Source organism: Microtus pennsylvanicus, chromosome 5, assembly GCF_037038515.1.
Source record: "Microtus pennsylvanicus isolate mMicPen1 chromosome 5, mMicPen1.hap1, whole genome shotgun sequence".
NCBI classification, from domain to species: Eukaryota; Metazoa; Chordata; class Mammalia; order Rodentia; family Cricetidae; genus Microtus; species Microtus pennsylvanicus.
The window spans coordinates 125716197-125735237 of record NC_134583.1 but is presented as its reverse complement, the minus strand read 5'-3'; the positions used below and the strand labels follow the sequence as shown (position 1 = coordinate 125735237).

The following is a 19041-nucleotide window of genomic DNA, read 5'->3' as shown; positions in this document are numbered from 1 at the left end:
TGACTCCCAGAAGCCTCTGCCAGTGGGCGTCTAGCATGGGGGCTGTTCTTTAAACTGGCCTGGAGGGCGAGCCTGGGCAAGATCTCCTGGAGGGCCCCGCCTTGCTCTTGTCTAGACCTTCCCAGATGGCCCCCGAGGGGTGCACAGGGTAGAGTCGAGGCAGGGCCAGTAGGGCCAGCCACAGCGGGCCCAGAGGCGGGCTGGGACAGGACACAGCAGCCTAGACCGCTTCTCTACTTCCTCTGTCTCGCGCCGCCCTCAGCAGCCCGCCCTCCTCTGCCTGGCGCTGGGAGGCTGTTTTTCCATTCGCTGGCGAGAAAGTTCCATGCCACTGTTTCTGTCTCTCTTCTTCTGGAGTTAAATTTGTCTGCAGATGCCTGCACTTCCACCTATAGACGCCTGGCGTTAAGTTTGTTTGTAACCGGAGCCAAAGCCCTGTTGCTTTCAAAACGCAAAAGCGGTGAAGCCGCCACCGTGAGGCCCACTTTGCCTTGCAGCCCTGAGTCTGTCCAGGGGTCCGCAGTGCTCACGCTCCAGGAAGTCAAGACCACGGGTGTCTGCTGCCAGCCCCAGGTAAGGAGGCGCCCCTTCCTGGGGTGTGCTTGTGTCAAAGAGACTGGCAGGTTGGGCCCAGGCAGCCTCCAGGGATTGTGTGGCGAGGAAACCCCTGGTATAGGGGGTAACAATCTCAGAAGATGGCCTGGTCCGGCCTCTGCTCATTACCCACAGATCAGGCATTTTTTACTTTAACATTGGGTGGGTTTAAGGGCCCAGGACCACTACTAATTGGGTGCCAGGAAGGGAGAAAGGGAGGAACAGAAGGGAGAGAAGAAGGGATGGGAGGGAGAAAGGGAGGGGTGGAAGGGATAAATGGAGGGATGGGGTGCCTCTAGCCTGTTTATCACCAGCAGCAGGACGAGGTCCCTTCCTTGTGGGATTATTCAGGCTCTCTGGGCTCTGAACTGGGAAGTCAGACTTTGCCTCCTCCTCCTGGAGCCCACATAGCCACATGGCCCTGCCTGTGCCCATCTGGCATCTTTGACAGAGGCGGCAACAGGAAAAGGGATGCGGCTATGAGCCGGCACAGGCTCCCCTGTCTCTCCTTACAGCTAACCCCTTTCTCCACTTCCAGGCTTCTTTTGGCCTTGGAAGTTTTGTTTTTTGGTTGTTTTTTTTTTAATTCCCCTGCTGAGATGGACAGGGAGCCACACCCTGCCTGTCTCTCTGGGTGTGTGGGTGGAGCCTGGGAAAAGAATTAGGGCTGAACTTCTAAAGAGCCCTAGGCCAAGGCCACTTCTGGCAAGGTGCCAACTCTCCTGCAGTCACAGATTCGGGGAGGATGGATGGGTACAGTGGGCCTGGACCCCACTAAGGCTGCCTGTGATGGCAAGTGCCGAAGGTGTCGGGCCTAGGGCTTCTTGGAGCAGTGCTCCTGCAGGATGCTGGGTAGGGAAGTTTGAGGGGAGCAGGGTCTGAAGGAGGTTGTGAACAGGGGCACTAGCTTAGCTCAGACTTATTTTGTCCACAAGTCATGATCAAAACCTCCCCCGACTCCTCCAGATTTGCCTGGCCTTGGGCAAGACACCCAGTCCTCCTTGGGTCTTCATTTTCTGATCTTTGCCATCAGAAGACTCATACTCAACCAGTAGACCTGACAGGGTAAGAGTTTGGGATGTTGAACGACTGACAATCAGGCATCATTTGTTGTCTCCTAACGCTCCTAGGAAGGGGTCAGGTACCAAAATGACTTAGCCTTTTCCCAGTTGAGTACAGAGGTCTGTGAGAAGGTGTGAAGTGTGTTGAGACCGTGAGGTCTCCAAAACGAAAGGGTTTTGTGCACCCAAGGATGCTGGCATCTTGTGTCAAACTTGCCCTGTTCCAGAGGGCCTGAACTCCACCACCACCACCCACGGTTCCAGCAGGCTGTCTTTGTTCACTAGGACAGCTTTGATACCCATATCACACCCTCCACATTGTCCCAAATCCTTAGCAGAGAGAAGTCATCCCCATCACCTAACACCTCCAGTTATGTTTGAGCCTCCTGATGAGAAGCCGGCAGTGGCAAAAAGACCTTCAATTATTCAGGGGAGGCAGACCTGATCTTGAACTTTGGCCAGGAACTGGCTCACTCTCAGGAAGTCTCACCCTTTTCTGAGCTCGAGGTGGGGGGTACATAAGGATACCAGGGGGTTGCCAAGGATACTGTATAGACTCGTGAGGATAGGCACCATGGGTACCACCATTTCTGTGGGGGCCCTGTGCTCCCTCCTCCCTTACCTGCTTGACCACAGCGGCATCCCTCAGCCCGTGTTCGGAGGTAAACATTATCAGTCATCTGTGTTTCACAGGAAGCACCAGTTCGGCCACCGTAGGTGATAAAATGGCACAGTCATGCTCTGCCCTCGGATGTCCTCCTGCCTGAGCTCCTTCACAGTCTCACCAGAAGCCACCAATTCCATCATCCTCTGCTGCCTCCTCCTAAGCCCCTAGCCCACCAGTTACCATGGCTGCCTTGATCGCAGAGAACTTCCGCTTCCTGTCTCTCTTCTTCAAGAGCAAGGATGTGATGATTTTCAACGGACTGGTGGCCCTGGGCACAGTGGGCAGTCAGGAGCTGTTCTCCGTGGTGGCATTCCACTGTCCCTGCTCACCTGCCCGGAACTACCTGTATGGGCTGACAGCCATTGGAGTGCCTGCACTGGCGCTCTTCCTCATCGGAGTCATCCTCAACAACCACACTTGGAACCTAGTCGCTGAGTGCCAGTACCGGAGGGCCAAGAACTGCTCCGCTGCCCCCAACTTCCTCCTCCTAAGCTCCATCCTGGGCCGTGCCGCCGTGGCCCCTGTCACCTGGTCCGTCATCTCTCTGCTACGAGGGGAGGCCTACGTCTGTGCTCTCAGTGAGTTTGTGGACCCCTCCTCGCTCACAGCTAGGGATGAAGGATTCCCCTCAGCTCACGCTACGGAGATCCTCGCCAGGTTCCCTTGTGGAGAGGGCCCTGCCAACCTGTCGGGCTTCCGAGAGGAGGTCAGCCGGAGGCTTAAATATGAGTCCCAGGTAAGGAGCTGTGTGAAGGGTAGCCTTCTTCCTCCCCTCCCACAGGGGAGCTGGTGGGGTGGTACGCAATCGGATGGTCCGGTGTTAAAATGGGAAGCTCTCCAGGGAAGCCCTAGGTGACCATGTTAGGCCTCAGAGTAGGTAACTGTGACTTAGTATTCTGTGGAGCAAGGGACGATTCATGATCACAGGTACGACGTGTCTCTGATTTGCCTTTGGGTGGTAGAAATGGAACCCAAGTCCTCGTGAATGCCAAGCGTGTGCATGTGCTCTGCCACTAGGCTCCACTTGCAGCCCCTAGAGACAGTTTTACGCACTAAGGAATCCCAGAGAAAGCATCCCACATCCCATTACACCCCTGGGCCGTTCCCAATCTACCTGCTGAGAGTATTATCCTTACCCTAGCTTAGTGGGCATTGCCCCTGCAGGCCACCTCAGAAATAGCTGCTGTGGGCTTTGAGTTGACAGTGGAACCTGGTTGACTCCAGGGATGACTGTATTCCTGCCCCAGCAGTGAGCCAGCCTCACTCCTGGGGCAGGTCAGGAAGAGGCAGGCTACTGCTGCTTCAGCTAGCTACAGTGCTTCCTGCATCCTGTTTGGAAGTTGGTCTAGGGGAAAGAGATTGAAAGAATGCCTGGGGCTAGGGAAATGGCTCAGCAGTTAAGAGCGCTGGGTCCTCTTCCATAGGATCCAGGTTCGAGTCCCAGCACACACGTGGCAGCTCACAACCAGCTGGAACTCCAGTTCCAGGGGATCCAGCATCCTTATACACACATACATTCAGGTGAAACACCAATGAACATAAAGAAATAAAAATAAGTCACAAGCATAGTTTGAACTGATTGTGACTTCAGAAGCAGAGGGAGACAGCTAACACAAGACTCTCTAAAGGATGCTCTTTCTGGGGGCTGGAGAGATGGTTCAGAGGTTAAGAGCATTGCCTGCTCTTCCAAAGGTCCTGAGTTCAATTCCCAGCAACCACATGGTGGCTCACAACCATCTGTAATTGGGTCTAGTGCCCTCTTCTGGCCTGCAGGCATACACACAGACAGAATATTGTATACTTTAATAAATAAGTAAATAAATAAATATTTTTTTTAAAAAAGGATGCTCTTTCCACGAAGACATATGAAACCTAAGCCAGGGGCTGGAGAGAACCTGGGGCACTGCTCCTCCAGAGGACCTGAGAGTTCAGTTCCCAGCACACACAAGGTAGCTCACAACCATCTGTAATTCCAGTTCCAGGGGATTCAATGGCCTCTGGGGGCACTAGGCACACCCATAGCGTACAGACTTATGTGCAGGCAAAACACTCATACACATTAAAAAAGGAAGGAAGGAAATCAGAAAGAAAAAAAGAAAGATAGAAAGAAAGAAACCTAAGTTAGCTGCCTGTACTGTATCTTGCTGTAATCCACTACTAGGGAGGTAAACTTAAGAGGATCTGAGTTTTTTAGCTACATAGTAAATTAAGGGCCAGTTTGGACCATCCTCTCAATGAAGAGGAGGAGGGTTGGAGAAGTGGCTGGGTAAAGACTGAGGTATGGCTCTTACAGAGGACCTGAGTTCAGTTCCCAACACCCACGTTAGGCAGCTCACAACTACTTGTAACTCTAGCTCCAGGGAATCTGATGCCCTCTGGACTCTGCAATCCACCAAAAAAAAAAACAAAAAAAACCTTCTCAATACATGTACATACCCCAACACATGTACATACTCCCCAACACATGTCCATACCCCTCAACATATACCCCAGCACATGTATATACCCCCAACACACACATACTCTAACACATGTACATACTCCTTAACACATATACATACCCCTACATATACCCCAACACATATACATACAAACCCCAACACATGTACATACCCCAACATATACCCCAACACACATGTACATACCCTCAACATATCCCAACAATTACATGTACCCCAACAGATGTACATACACCCAACACATATACATACCCCAACACATGTCCATACCCCAACACATATCCATACCCTCAAAACATATACATATCCCCTGACACAGGTACACCCTTTCAACACACAACATCTAAAATAATTCTTTAAACAGTATCAACACAAGGGAAAAGTGAGGCTAAGATGGAGCTCGGTAGAACACATGCCTAGCACACATCAGGTCCTATGTTCCATCCCTAGCACCGTATAAACTAGGTGTGGCACATGCCTGTACCCTAGCATGCAGGAGGCGGAGGCAGGAGGAGCAGAAACTCAAGACCATCCTCAGCTAAACAGTACTTGGGCCAGCTTGAGCTACATGAGACTGTCTTGGGGTGGGGGCAGGGAGGAAGCAGAGAAAGGGGGCTAAAGTCAGCGTCAGAGCTGGAAGATGGTAAATACAAAAATACTGGTCACTAATCCACGGGTTTATAGATGAGCAGTAGGCAAAGACTGCATCGAGGGTCCTGGTCCTCTGCAGACTCGCATCTGCCTAGTGTGAAGCAAGCACACAGGCAGTTTGCTCTAAGGACAGTGATGTGTGAGACTGAGACCTCTGAAGCCATCAGAGAAGCATCTGAGCTGACCCACACTTTGAATTTTTCTTTCTTTTTTGTGGATGGGAGCCTCGAATGCTTAACATGTGCACTGTGGCTGAGCTCCACTCCTGGCTCCTGGGCTGGGTTTGGTCGAGTCCGGTGAAAATGTACCCTTGGGGCTGAAGAATAAAAAAGGCAGGAGGCACAGGCTAAGCTCGGAGAGTGTGTGGGCTAGAATTAAAAATAGAAAGGAGGAAGTCCTGCTTGCCGCAGAGCAGAATCTGTTCCTTTTCCACGTGTTCCCCCATAGCCCCTCCACCAGGCTCCGCCCCCAACCTCCCCTCCCCGGGCAGGGTCCAGGCAGTCGTCGCCCCTCCCTGAGCCCTGCCTATTCTCTGGCCAGCTCTTTGGATGGCTGCTCATCGGTGTGGTGGCCATCCTGGTGTTCCTGACCAAGTGTCTCAAGCACTACTGCTCGCCACTCAGCTACCGCCAGGAGGCCTACTGGGCACAGTACCGCACCAACGAGGAGCAGCTGTTCCAGCGCACAGTGGAGGTGCATTCAAGGGTGCTGGCCGCCAACAATGTGCGCCGCTTCTTTGGCTTTGTGGCCCTCAACAAGGATGACGAAGAGCTGGTCGCCAAGTTCCCAGTGGAAGGCACCCAGCCACGACCACAGTGGAATGCAATCACTGGGGTCTATTTGTACCGTGAGAACCAGGGCCTCCCACTCTACAGTCGCCTACACAAGTGGGCCCAGGGCCTGGCAGGTAATGGCACAGTCCCTGACAATATGGAGATGGCCCTGCTCACCTCCTAGTCTGCTTCTTTGCAACAAACCCTCATGGCACGCTCACCTCAGCATCAGATCTGTTAACTACAGTGTCTAATTACCAAGTGACCAAGGGGACACAAAACAGCTAGGAATTTGTAAGGATCTTGTGGACTATATGGTCCAGAGAGACTGGGGGGTGGGGAAGGGTGGGATAGGTTGGGGAGAGGGTCTGATTTCCCAGACCTGCTGAAATCATCTGTAGCCACCAACACAGCTATAGGCTTCCCCAGAGCTGGTCCTTCACTATGTGGGTGATCTTTGGTGGGCCTGCAAGCTGAGAAGCATCAGCCGGTGGAGCCTGGTGCCAGTACAACCCACTGGGGGGCTTGTTATTTGTAACTGTGCAGTTAACTTGTGTCTAATTGCATAGGGATGACCAACTCCTGTGTATACAACTAGGAAGCTGCTTCCATTGTATACCTCTGGTGTAATTTTATATATTTAAACTTTTTGATAAAGCTTTTCTTACTTTAAAAGTCTAAACTGGTGTTTGTGCAGTTGACAAGGGTGTACAGCCCATCTGGGGACCACAAGAGTGGCAGCCCTGCAAAGGCAAGTCACATGTCCTGGCCAAGGGTGCAGTCTCTACCTGGTTTCATGTGGTCAGAGGCAGCCTGGGGAAAACATGGTATTAGAAGATCCTGCCCTGGCCAGGACTTGTACTAAGTGAACTCCAAGAACCAGTGGGCTTCAGCACTTTCTCCTCAGTCCTGCATCGACTAGCTACACACTCAAAACCTCATGCCCTTCCTCCCTTGTCTCTGTCCTGCTTCCTGACATCCAACCCAGCCATTTCCCACAGAAAACTCAAGAGAACAATTTAGGTTGTGAGAGAAAGCTTTTAATTCCATTAGGCACAATGCCTCCCATCCCCCTCCCCCCCAAACACCAACTGGTAGGGTCTGTGCTGGCACTCAGACTCTGGGCTGTGATAGACTTCAGGAGGTCTAGGCTTTGGGAGTGGGTGGAGACTAGATAGTTGAACCAATACTTTCAGCTTTCCTCAGGTTTCCCATCTTCTCCTGGATTCTTCCTCTTTCCTCCTCTCAATCTCCAGCCTCCACAACAGGGCAGACAGTGCGGGCTGACCTGAGACAATGTCTTCCCTACACCCTCTTGGGTATGGCCCAAGAGCTTGCCGAGGGACAAAGTGGGATCCTGACCATGAAAACACTAGTCTTTGCCTTTCGGATCCAAGACTGCAGCAAACTCTCCAGAAAGGAACGCTTGTTTTTTTCTGAAAGCCCCAGAGACTGTTGCCTGGAAAAACGGAGCAGCCTCAGGAAAGAAAAAGGAAGACGTAATGTGTTACATAAAGCAAAACAAGAGCATTAAACCTCAAGGGCTGGGTGGAGTCTAGTGGAAGAACACTTGCTTAGCATGTGTAAGGTCTTGGCTCAATCTGTAGAACCCTAAATTTAAAAAAATAAATATACATATTTTTTTAAACAAGAAGTGATAGCTCACGCCTTTAATCCCAGCACTTGGGAGGCAGAGGCAGTAGATTTCTTAGTTCAAGGCTGGCCAGGTCTACACAGCAGGTTCCAGGCCAGCCAGGACCAGCCAGTGAGGACTCTGTCTCAAAAAAATAAAAAATTTTAATTTAATTTTATTTTTTAAAAGAGAAAGCCTCTCAGAATTCTTTATTCTGACAGGATTGTCTCAGGCGTGCTGCAGAAAAAGCAGCACTTAAACTGTCCTCAGACAACCACTTCCTAAGTGTCCAAGGTGCCTGCTGCAGGCTGGGCTGCCTGCTGCTACAGTGTCCAGAGAGCCTAGGGCTACTAGTCCTCCAGTGCTGAGCTCTTGGCCTCCACGTAGTCCAGGGCCTTCGCCTTGACAGCCTGCACGTCCTTCTCAGTGCCGTGCTGCTTCTCGTAGTCCAGGTAGCGCTTGAAGAAGAACTTCATCTTCTTAGGGGCCAGGCTCAGATGGATGACGCGTTCAAAGATCTCCCTATGAGGAAGAACACGGAAGCAATTCCCTCAGGGTCCCTACCTCATGACTTCTAGCTAGTACTCCCCAACTTGCTCTCAGGCTCTAGGTCCCTGTAATCATAAGTATGAACTCCTGCCACAGACAAAAGACTTAGCCTGCCTAAAGTTACATGGTGAAGAGGACAAAGCTACTGGGATGGGATACATAATGACAGAAGCCAAACGTAAGCCCACAGAAAAGTAAGAATGAGGCGCTTGTTCTTTCTGGACCCTGCTCTATCTACCCACCTCCAACCCTCCTTGCCTAGAAGGGACTGTGGGGGACAAAAGTGAAAGTCTGCCCATGAAGGTTCTGTCAATGAGGGGCAGACACAATGTGACTCATCTGGGATCCCAGCAGAGGGTTCAGATATACGAAGACTGGAAAGGAGAAGTCAAGTGGACCAGGGGGGCATGACAAGTCAGATAACTGGGAGCTGCCATGGGTGGCTAAACATCACCAGCATGGCCAAAGCCCCCTCCCACCTCAGACCCCACCAGGAGTCAGCCCTGACTGTCGTCCCCCTCACCTGACTTCCTTCTGGCTGCCATGCTTGATGGTCATGTCAATGTAGACTGACCAGACATCTGTGCGTTTTGGGTAGGTGCTCAGTGTGTTTTCAAAAATGGCTTTAGCCCGTTCTGCATCCCCCAGCTGGAACTCTAGCTGGGCAAACTTGGTAATCACGTCCACATCTGTAGAGAAAGGACTGGTCAGAGGCAAGACAATTGCAGAGACCCCTCCCCACAGCACACTATGCTATGGGAACAGGGCTAGTCCAATTCATTGCTCTAGGGCCAAGATCTAGGATATGATAAGAGATAAACCCCAAAAGGACACTGGGTTTGAAACCAAATATACATATAGGCCTTGCAGACACCCCTATTCTTAGGCCTATGGACAACAGAATCAGTGCTTATTGTTTATGCTCCTCCGTCTTTTGGGGTCCAGCATCTGACAAGCACAGCATCAGCTCTCCTAATTCAGGAGCGACTCCACCCTTTACAAGATCCCACTTGCCACTTGCAGGTGTCAGGCCTGAGTGTGTTCAGGAACTGGGAAGAGCACTCACGTTCCTTGGTGGGCAGACACTCCAGGGCTCGCTGCAGCACACGGTGACTGGCCCCAGGCTGACTCCTCCGCAAAACAAAAGCACCATATTTGATCCAGACAGCCTTCTCCTGCCGGAAGCGTTTCAGCATCCGGCTGTACAGCTCACCTGCTTCCTGTGGAAAGACACAAAAGGAAGGAATGTAGAACTCTGGGGCAGAAAGGACAGGCTGTGGTGTTCCAGGAAAGTGGGGAGGCTGGGAGGGAGGAGTCTCCGAGTAACCTCTCCAGGGAAGAAAGTCCCGGACAGAAGACAGGTGTGAGAACAGCAAGGGAAAGCAGAGGGAAGCGGCCTACGAGGCTGGAATGGGACAGTACAGGGAACCCAGGAGGTGGGGTTCTCACACACTGCTGGCCTGTTCAAAAGCCTGGTGGCCTGGGGCAAGTAGGTCCAGAGCCTAACATCTTACCTTGAACTTCTCTGACTTGGTGTAGATATCAGCCAGATGCAGGAAAACCTTGAGAGGCTCGTTGTACTGCACAGCCCGCTCGAAGACCTTAGTCAAGGACTCCTGAGAGCCGTACATGTTTTCGAGGTTCAGCAGTGCCACCCACACATTCAGCTTTTCCTGCTCCTCTCTGGAGGTGGAGTGGGTAGAACATGAGTTCCATCAATGCAGAGTTGGAGGCCCAGAACTAGCTTTCTCCCAGGCAACAACTATCTATGTCCTCAAGTCTCACTGTAAGTGCAGATACTGAGACTGTCTCCACTGCAGCCCACTGGAACGGGGACCTAGCTCTTACTGCCACTTCTGGGCCTCCCCATTTCTCCCCCCACGCCTGGGAAGGAAGCCTCCAGATTACAAACTGGACTAATATTGAATGGAACAGAATCTTGGGTCTGATTCTCTCCCCCACGAAGGGAGCAAAGCATATAACTGCCACTGCTCTACACCAGGCTTCAGAAAGCCACCTCCGCTCTGCCAAGAATAGGTTTACACCCAAGCGGGTGCTGAGTTTTCTTCTCTGCTTTGCTTGTTTTAGCCAGGAACCTTGCTAGCACACAGAGACTAGTAAATGTTGCTATAGTGATTTCATCGAAGAGGACCATAAAATATAAATGAGTAATCTGTTTCTGGTGGCTACACTTGAGAGATGAGCCTGAAAGACCATGGACTGTCAATAGCCTGTCCAGGAAGAAATGAGCCATGGTGGCAAACTCTGTAAGCCAAAACAAAGTGAAGAGCCTTAGCCCAGACCTGAAGGAGATGGTCTTCAGAGCCCTCTCAGCGACAGCTCGGGCCTTCTCGATCTCAGTGGCCTGCAGGTGGAAAGCCATGTACTGTAGCCACAGGATGGAGCTGTCGGGGGAGCTCAACACCAGCCGGTCAAAATCATCTGCCGACTCAGGCTGTCGCCCAGGGTCCATGAGTGCCTCCTCAATGCATGACAGCTCCTTCTCCGCCTTCTGTTTCTCCAGCTCCCTTTCCTTCTTGCCCTTCTTCTTCTGCATGGAAGGAAGAAAGTGAGTCACCTGCTCCTTCAAGCCCAGGGGAAAGCTGAGGCAGAAGCCATGGGTTCACAGGACAGTCCATGAACCACACCAGGAAGACACCTAACTAGAAAAGGGCACAGGAGTCTCTGCAAGAGAAGCAATGCCCTGGAAATACGGCACCTTGGCTTGCTGCGGCTTCTCATCCTCCTCGCTGTCTGAGCTCTCTCCTCGGAGTGGCAAGGCTGGAGTCAGAGAGTCGAGCCCCACGTCCCAAATGAAGCCTGAAGAAAGCTGCAGCCGGGGCACCTCTGCGGGCTCTGCCTGCTTTCCCTGCAGGATCACAGAGCATTAAAGGAAGCACAGACCAGACTGTTCCCTGTTCCCTGCCTACAGCCATACCAAAGCCCCCCTCAGTTCTCAGTCTCTTGGGGGGACAACAGTAACTTAAAAATCCTCTTTCTAAATCAATTTTTTTAACTTTTTTTTTTTTTTTTTTCGAGACAGGGTTTCTCCGTAGCTTTTTGGTTCCTGTCCTGGAACTAGCTCTTGTAGACCAGGCTAGACTCAAACTCACAGAGATCCGCCTGCCTCTGCCTCCGGAGTGCTGGGATTAAAGGAGTGCGCCACCACCGCCCGGTGACAATGACTTTGTAAGATGCAAACACAGGCTCGCTCCCAGTAGTAGGTCTGGGACAGAAATGCTGATGGCAGAAGTACTGACTGACAAAAGTGAAGGAGCCCTGCCCCATGGCTGAGACTCCCACAGCCTCTCTGTTCAAGCAGCACCTGTGAGGAGCCTGGACTCCATCTGCCCACCTCTCTCATTCAGCTCTTGATAAACATGTTATTAATGTTTACAGACCCAGTCAAGGAGCTAGACTGGCTGAGGCAGCTACCCATCAGCCACTGCCTTACAGAAAATGAGGTAATGAGGATGGGGCTGGCACAGCAGAGTTCTTTAGGAAGAACACAAGGAGCTTCTCCCCCCAGAAGTTTTTTCCTCCATTTGGTAGTGACCCTTACCCTGGGCAACACCCCCAGCTGCTCCATCTCATCTTCTCCCTCCCGGTAATAGACTTCCACACCACTGTCGTCTTCTTCTGGTGCCCCAGACTGCTTCGGTCTCTTGCTCACTCTTTCCTGAAATGGTGGGGGTGTAGGAAGAGAAGTTTTCTCTTTGCCCTCATGGTGCTCTCACTCTGAGAGAAGGCTGGGAGGCGGGCGAGCAAGGCTAACCCTCCCTGAGCACCCACCTGTTCACTCGCAGGCTCCTGGCGCTCCCGCTTGCCCTGCCTGCTCCTCTGTGACTTCTGGGGCTCTTTCTTCTCCTGGCTGAACATCTCCATCTCCCCCTGCCCCTTCTGATTCTTCTCTTTCCTTTTTTGGCTCTTTTGCTCTTTCTCTTCTCCTTTTAGGGCCCTCTCCTCAGCCCCTTCTTTCCTCTCCTTTTGGTTCAGAAATGGTGGTTCTGGGGAGGCAGAAAACACGTCCGGCTTCCCAGTGTCGCTGGGAAGGAGTGACAGCTTTACCTGGCTCTTCTCGGGGTTCACGCTAATGCAGGAAGAGAATAAGGGCAGGAAGTAAGGACAGAAGGTGACTGGCACCGCAGGCTGTCCAGTGTCCAGGCCTTCTTTATCAGTCAGAGCTGGCTCTGCCCACCTGCCCTGGAATGCTCAGCATCTCAGGGAGGATTTACACATTTCATCATCTAGGATGGACCTGCTTCAGCACCAACAACAGAGGCCATGTCTACTCCAGGGCTAAGGCTGGAGCTGACATCAAAGGGTTTTCTTTCACTCCTTGAGTACCCATGCCCTCATGTTCTAAGTTTACTTCAGAATCTCTTCCCAGGGCTCCCAGAGAAGGGGTCTAATTCATACCAAAGAAAGAGGGACAGAAGGAACAGGGAGAGACAACACCTACCGTAGGATCTTGGCAGTGACCAGCTTTCCCTTGGGGAGGTAATGGTCATAAAGCTCTTTCCTGGGTGGGCTACACTGAGACACATGTGAGTACTGGGCCAAACCCACAACTGAAGGCCCAAGGCTGAAAGAGAGACAGACAAGAGAGTCCTGTAGGTACAAACACAACACAGTCCCAACCACACCTAGTGCCTCCACTTTGACAGGATATATGAGACATTGGTTCATGGCATCCAGGAGGATAAAGTCGGATTTAGAAACTGGAACAAATTATCATGTATAACGATGAATTCAGATTTTGTTTGTGGTACTGAAAATCCATCCCAGGGAAGCTAGGCAACGGCCCCATCACTGAGCTATGTAGTCCTAGCTGGCCTTGAATTTGCTATATAGGCCAGGCTAACCCTGAACTCAGAGATCCTCCTACCTCTGCTGCACCACCACATCCACTGTATCCACTACAGCACCATGTCTAAATTACAAACCGCTAAACAGACAGAAGAGAGGAGACAGAGCAGGGAATGTGCTGTGTTTAGGAACATGATGTGACCACATTAAGAACCATGAGGCTGGGTGGTGGTGGTGCATACCTTTAATCCCAGCACCCAGGAGGCAGAGGTAGGTGAATCTCTGAGTTCAAAGCCAGCCTGGTCTATATGGTATCCTATATACAGGACAGTCTCATAGCAAGACCTTGCCCCCAAAATAAAAAGATAAACAAATAAATAAAAACAACAGCACAGCAAAGAATCATGATCAAACACTAAAATCAGGAAATCCGGAACCTAAAACTGGAAATATCATTCTTTTTCTAAAACACCAAACAAGAAATAACTCAAAACTAAAAAAAGTATTTAAAAGTTTTGGGTCTGCAGAGATGGCTCCATGTTTAAGAGCACTTGCTGCTGCTCTTCCAGGACCTAGGTTTGGCTCCTAGCACCCGTATGGTGGCTCATAACCATTTGTAACACCAGTTCCATGGGATCTGATACCCTCTTCTGACTTCTGCACACATCAGGGCACCAGGAATACACATTACACATACATGCATACATGCAGACAAAACATTCATATACATAAGATAAAAAAAATAAGCATTTTTGGAATTTTACAAGCTGATAATATACAAGCTTTCTTCTACATTCTTATCAAAGATACCTGATGGAGGAGGCAGCATGCTCAAGACCAAGCGAGCAGCCCACAGAAGTGGTCTCCGGATATTACTCACCTTACGAGCACACCACCTGACAGGACAGTTTTCACATAGCCCCTCAGAAGCTGCCCTTCCTTGACATCCTGGATGGAGTTAATCTCTGGATCTTCAATTTTACTTTTTGCTTCTCTGTTAGCCCTAAAGGAATACAAGGCTTACATAGACATCCCTTTAACCAGTGATGCTCCCAGTACACCTGCAGTAATCACCTGTGTATGACTGCCTCTGCACCTAAAAGACTACAGTCTACAGAGCCCAGCCTGCTCACTCCCGCAGACCTGCCGGGCCAGGGCTATGTGTCTGACAGCTGGCTATGCAGAAACAAGCCAGAGAGAGGCCTGTTTAAAGCCTGACGTTGGCACACCTATTTCTAGTCATGGAATAAATGGATCACTGGCCAGTCCCTTCTACCCCATACTTATCCCAACAATGAACTTTGGAACCAGACACCTCCCCTCCCTGGTACCATCTTGTTACCTTAGACTCCTACATGTAGGTAAGTGAACCATTTCTTATGAGACAAGAGCCAGGACTCTTCTAGCAACCCGAATCCCACCCGACCCTTGGGCAGAGAAGTCAGAAGCTCGGAGTTCTGTCACAGGAAATGCAATCCATACTGAGTCTTCTGGGTAGTTCTTTCTCCCTTCCCACCCCAACACCAACACTCACCTGGACGATCGTAATGACAAAGTCAACACACTGTGTTCTGTGGACAGAACATAACATCTGGAATGGGCAAAAGAAGGACACATTCAACCATCAATATTCTGGAGACACTCACATACATAAAATTAAATCTTTAATAATTCTGGTTTTTTTGGTCAGGTTGGTAAGACACAGGATACTCTCACAGTGTATTCTCAGCTTCTGGTATCTTCAACTTACAAGTTTACTGGCATAAACAGACGTTGACAGATATCTGTACTTAAAAGATGAGACCAACTCCAAATTCTTTTGTTTTTCTGAACCGGTTTTTGTGTAGCTCTGACTGTCCTGGAACTAACTCTGTAGACCACACTGGCCTTGAACTCGAGAGATTCGCCTGCCTCTGCCTCCCAAGTAAGTATGTGCACCAGCACCACCCAGCTCCCACATTAATTCTTAACTATGATCTCCAAGAGACAGCAAGACCACAAAAAAACATGGCCAAGGGACTACTGAGTGAAGCTGCAAACAGCAAAGCAGCCATGCAGCAGTCAGGTCTGGGCAGAGCAAGACTCTTAAGAGAGAAGCGGGCTTGGCTCTCACTGGTCCCAAGCAGCTCAGGTAAAACTGACTCATGGTCTTTATCACAAAGTAGAAACAGAAGGAGAGGTGGAAAAGATCACGGCCACAACACATGCAAAGGTTCCCACAGCAGATGTCTGCTTTTTGAATCTGGAAGGAGCCTTCAGACACTACCCTGAGGCAAATGATTGCCTACCCACATCTGACAGATGAAGGGAATTCTAATTGCATGCTACTCACAGGTCTGGCTATCATAAAAAGTATTCAAAATGACTATGTTGCTAAAACCACACCCTCATTTTGTAAGCTTCAAGAGACAAGCCAGAGACGATCTGTGTCTCTCAGGGACTCATCACAGATTGGTTTCTTCTGCCAGGCTCTGGGTACTTTTGTTCTGTTTACAAGTAGTTGACAACTTAGGCGTATGTCGGAAGCTGGGACATTTGGATGGGAGTGGGCCATGACTGCGCTCTAGTCTCTGCCTCCCAAAGATGCACTCTACCATGAGTTGACTCTGCCTTGGCTTGGAGTAGAATACAGACCTTGAAAAAAATGGTCTTGAAACAGAGTGGGGGCTTTGTGGAGTATGTTGTGCTCCTAGTACTTGGAAGGCCTCTAAGAAGATCACAAGACTGAGGCCACCCAGACTATACAGAAAGACCCTGTGTCTCAGTTCAAAAATACATAACCAAAGGAAATTCCCAGACAGGTTTGTCTGTGGGCATATGAAACAGTTTATAAAGTCCCCACCCCCAAAAAACACATACAGATTATTTTTTTATTAAAAATATGAATATTTCAAATATAAATGAGCAATTGACTTGGAAAACAAGAAAAAACATAAAAGAGACAATATAAGAAACACAAATTAACAGGCTAGAGATGGCTCAACAGTAAGAGTACTGGCTATTCTTACAGAGAACCCAGGTTTGGTTCCTAGCACACATATGGCAATTCCTAACTGGGTATAACTCCAGTTCCAAATTCAATGCCCTCTTCTGGCCTCCACAGGCACTGCATGCACATGGTGATTTACATATACACATAAAATATTTTTTAAAGTCTACTTAAGAAATGTAAATTAAAATAAAAGATCTAAAACAAAAAGAGTATCTATCTAATCTGGAGGAAGTGGAGGAAGGAAATGGGAGTAGAGGAGGGAGAGGAAATTGCAGTTGGGATGTAAAATAAATGAATAAGTTTAATTAATTAAAAAAAAAAGAATACCTAGTCCGGGCTGGATAAAAGGCTCAGTGGTTAAGATTACTGGCTACTCTGTCAGAGAACCTGGGTTCAATTCCTAGCACTCACACACATAGTGGAACTCCAGTTCCAGGGAAACTAATATCCTCTTGTGGCTGCTATGGACACCAAGCATGCATATGGCACACATACACATAGGCCTCATACATATAAAGCAAACAAAACAAATAAACAAATCCAGTCTTATAACTGGGAACTACCACCTAGGACACAAAGGGAAGCAGTCACATGTGTGACTGTTAGCTAGGGCAACTCTGCAGACTGCACCATCAACTGGTCCATGAAATCTACTACAATTGTATCTCAGAGTTGTACTGTCATCCAAATGTGTAAGACAGGCACTTCAGCATAAGTCTAGATAACAGTAGGGTAATACAAATAAATACTAAAAATAAGGTGAAAGAACAAGGTATCAGCATGAAAAAGAAATTCATAATAAACTGCTTTGAGAAAAAAGCAAGTTGCAAATAATATATAAAATGAATTCTATTACTAAATGAAGTAAAATTATACCCACATATGTGTTTAAGTGGAAAGATTAGAGGTCAAAATATATGGCAAAAGCAGGAGGGGGGAGAAACAGGAACTTATACTATTTTTATATTTGAGGCTTTCTTTCTAGTAAAAAAACTCAGGTTTCAGCTTAGATGTTCATCAATAGGATGTAATGAATAAAGAAAATGTTACAAATTCACGGAGTATAATCTTGCTTGATTACAAAGAATAAAATTACATCATTTGTAGGTAAGTGGGTAAAACTGGAGTTTATCATGATAAACCAGACTCAGAAAGACAGGGTCACAACAGTTCCTTCGTGTGTACAACAAACACAAGCACACATGCACGCAACATGAAAAGCAAGGGACTAGGGGGGTAGGAAGAGGAAAATGATAGTTGGAGAGATGGATGGGGATAATGAGCACCAGCTGCTCTTCAGAGTTCCTGGTTTAAGTCCCAGCATCTACAAGGGAGCTCACAATCACCTGTAATTCCAGTTACAGGGGATTTAATGTCTTTTTCTGGCCTCTGTGGGCACCAGGCACACGTGGTTCACAGAATACACGCAGGAAAAACACCCATTCACATAAGATAAACAAATAAAGTAAGCAAGCAAATAAATAAATAGAAGAGCAAAAGAGGGTAATGGGAGAGGGGAGATGGGGCTAAATATATTTTCTTATATGCAGAACTGAGATTTAACTGCACCCCCCCAATAACATGGAAGCGGACCAGCCAAGGAGGAGAGATGGGGAAAGGTACTAGGAAGGATGAGTCTCAGCAAGGTACAATGATCTTATGCGTGAAATGCCATAACGATACCCATTATTTTGTATGCTAATGAAGTTCAAACTAATCATGCTCTCAGCTGCTCTCTAGTTCGTGCCACTCCTAGCTCTTGGGGCTCCAGTTCAAGGAGAGAGGTCTCTATGCCATGGCTGCTGTAAAGCTGACTGCTGGCAAATGCACACACAAGACAACTAGCTTCTAAAGGTGCTTGTAAGAGTGTGCAGTCTCTATTGGCCCAGAGAGGAGACCACAGCATCACAGAACAATAGGCTATGTGAAGTTAGACACCACCTGAAGTCCACTTAATTTCTTTATTCACAGACTCCTCTGGCAGAGCTGGCAGGAAAACTGCTCAGGACATCTAAATAGCTGTGTTCCCAGGGCACAGCTGCGGGCGCTGTGAGGGGGCAGGTGAGGCCTACCTGATGGGCCTTCTGAAGATGGCACCTTGTGCACCATCCACACAGAACACATGACAATATGTCATGCTTAAGAATCCACTCTTGGGGGGGCTGGAGAGATGGCTCAGAGGTTAAGAGCATTGCCTGCTCTTCCAAAGGTCCTGAGTTCAATTCCTAGCAACCACATGTTGGCTCACAACCATCTGTAATGGGGTCTGGTGCCCTCTTCTGGCCTGCAGGCATACACACAGACATAACATTGTATACATAATAAATAAATAAATAAATATTTGGAAAAAAAAAGAAGAATCCACTCTTGGGGCCAGAGAGGTGGTTTAGGGGTCTAAGATAAATCTTGCCCACCAAGCCTAATAACTGAGTTCAATCCCCAAGACCACATGATGGAAGTAGAGAACCAACTCTCACAAGTTTTCCTCTGACCTCCACACATGTGTTGTGGTGTATGGAAACATTTCTCTTTCAATTCTGTTTTCTTCCCCCTCCCTGCTATCAGTAGTTCTAAATGCTAGTGATATTTTCCCCATATAGAGTCAGAAGGACCTAAGGAAGTGACTATCAGAGAACAGGGGCAGAAATAAGGTAGAACAGCTTTTCCATTTTTATCTGCGTGTGTAATTTTTAATAAACATAGGATGCTCCAGTGAAAAGGTCTTGGCAGATCAACTTGGTATCAACTGTAGTAAACCTGTTAAATTTTTCGGTGGGCGGAACGGGGGGACTAAAATGACACACACACATACCACACACTGCACATCAATTAAAAAGAAATCCCACCAACTCC

At 48.9% G+C, this 19041-nt stretch overlaps 2 protein-coding genes across 4 annotated transcripts in view; one reads left to right on the top strand and one right to left on the bottom strand.

Moving 5' to 3' along the window:
• Positions 1-285: 285 nt before the first annotated feature.
• Calhm2 (calcium homeostasis modulator family member 2) lies at positions 286-6887 on the top strand. Its single transcript, XM_075974331.1, has 3 exons — positions 286-573; positions 2349-3058; positions 5973-6887. The coding sequence occupies exons 2-3, from the start codon at positions 2504-2506 to the stop codon at positions 6387-6389; spliced, it is 972 nt and encodes a 323-aa protein (XP_075830446.1). The 5' UTR covers positions 286-573; positions 2349-2503; the 3' UTR covers positions 6390-6887.
• A 336-nt stretch (positions 6888-7223) lies between these two features.
• Pdcd11 (programmed cell death 11) overlaps positions 7224-19041 on the bottom strand; it is a 47277-nt gene continuing 35459 nt past the window's right edge. For all 3 annotated transcript variants that reach the window (XM_075974329.1, XM_075974330.1, XM_075974328.1), the window contains exons 26-36: positions 14731-14787; positions 14077-14199; positions 12850-12972; positions 12180-12477; positions 11950-12066; positions 11107-11256; positions 10691-10938; positions 9902-10070; positions 9454-9607; positions 8911-9076; positions 7224-8360 (exon numbers count right to left, since the gene is read on the bottom strand). In XM_075974329.1, coding sequence (XP_075830444.1) covers positions 8189-8360; positions 8911-9076; positions 9454-9607; positions 9902-10070; positions 10691-10938; positions 11107-11256; positions 11950-12066; positions 12180-12477; positions 12850-12972; positions 14077-14199; positions 14731-14787 — 1777 coding nt within the window. In that variant the 3' untranslated portion in view covers positions 7224-8188. The remainder of the gene's footprint in view (positions 8361-8910; positions 9077-9453; positions 9608-9901; positions 10071-10690; positions 10939-11106; positions 11257-11949; positions 12067-12179; positions 12478-12849; positions 12973-14076; positions 14200-14730; positions 14788-19041) is intronic.

Bases quoted from the DNA above. Each gene is read 5' to 3' on its own strand.
- Calhm2 (XM_075974331.1), top strand. From the start codon at position 2,504: ATGGCTGCCTTGATCGCAGAGAACTTCCGCTTCCTGTCTCTCTTCTTC. The intron at 3,059-5,972 runs GTAAGGAGCTGT...TTCTCTGGCCAG, and splicing joins GGCTTAAATATGAGTCCCAG to CTCTTTGGATGGCTGCTCAT.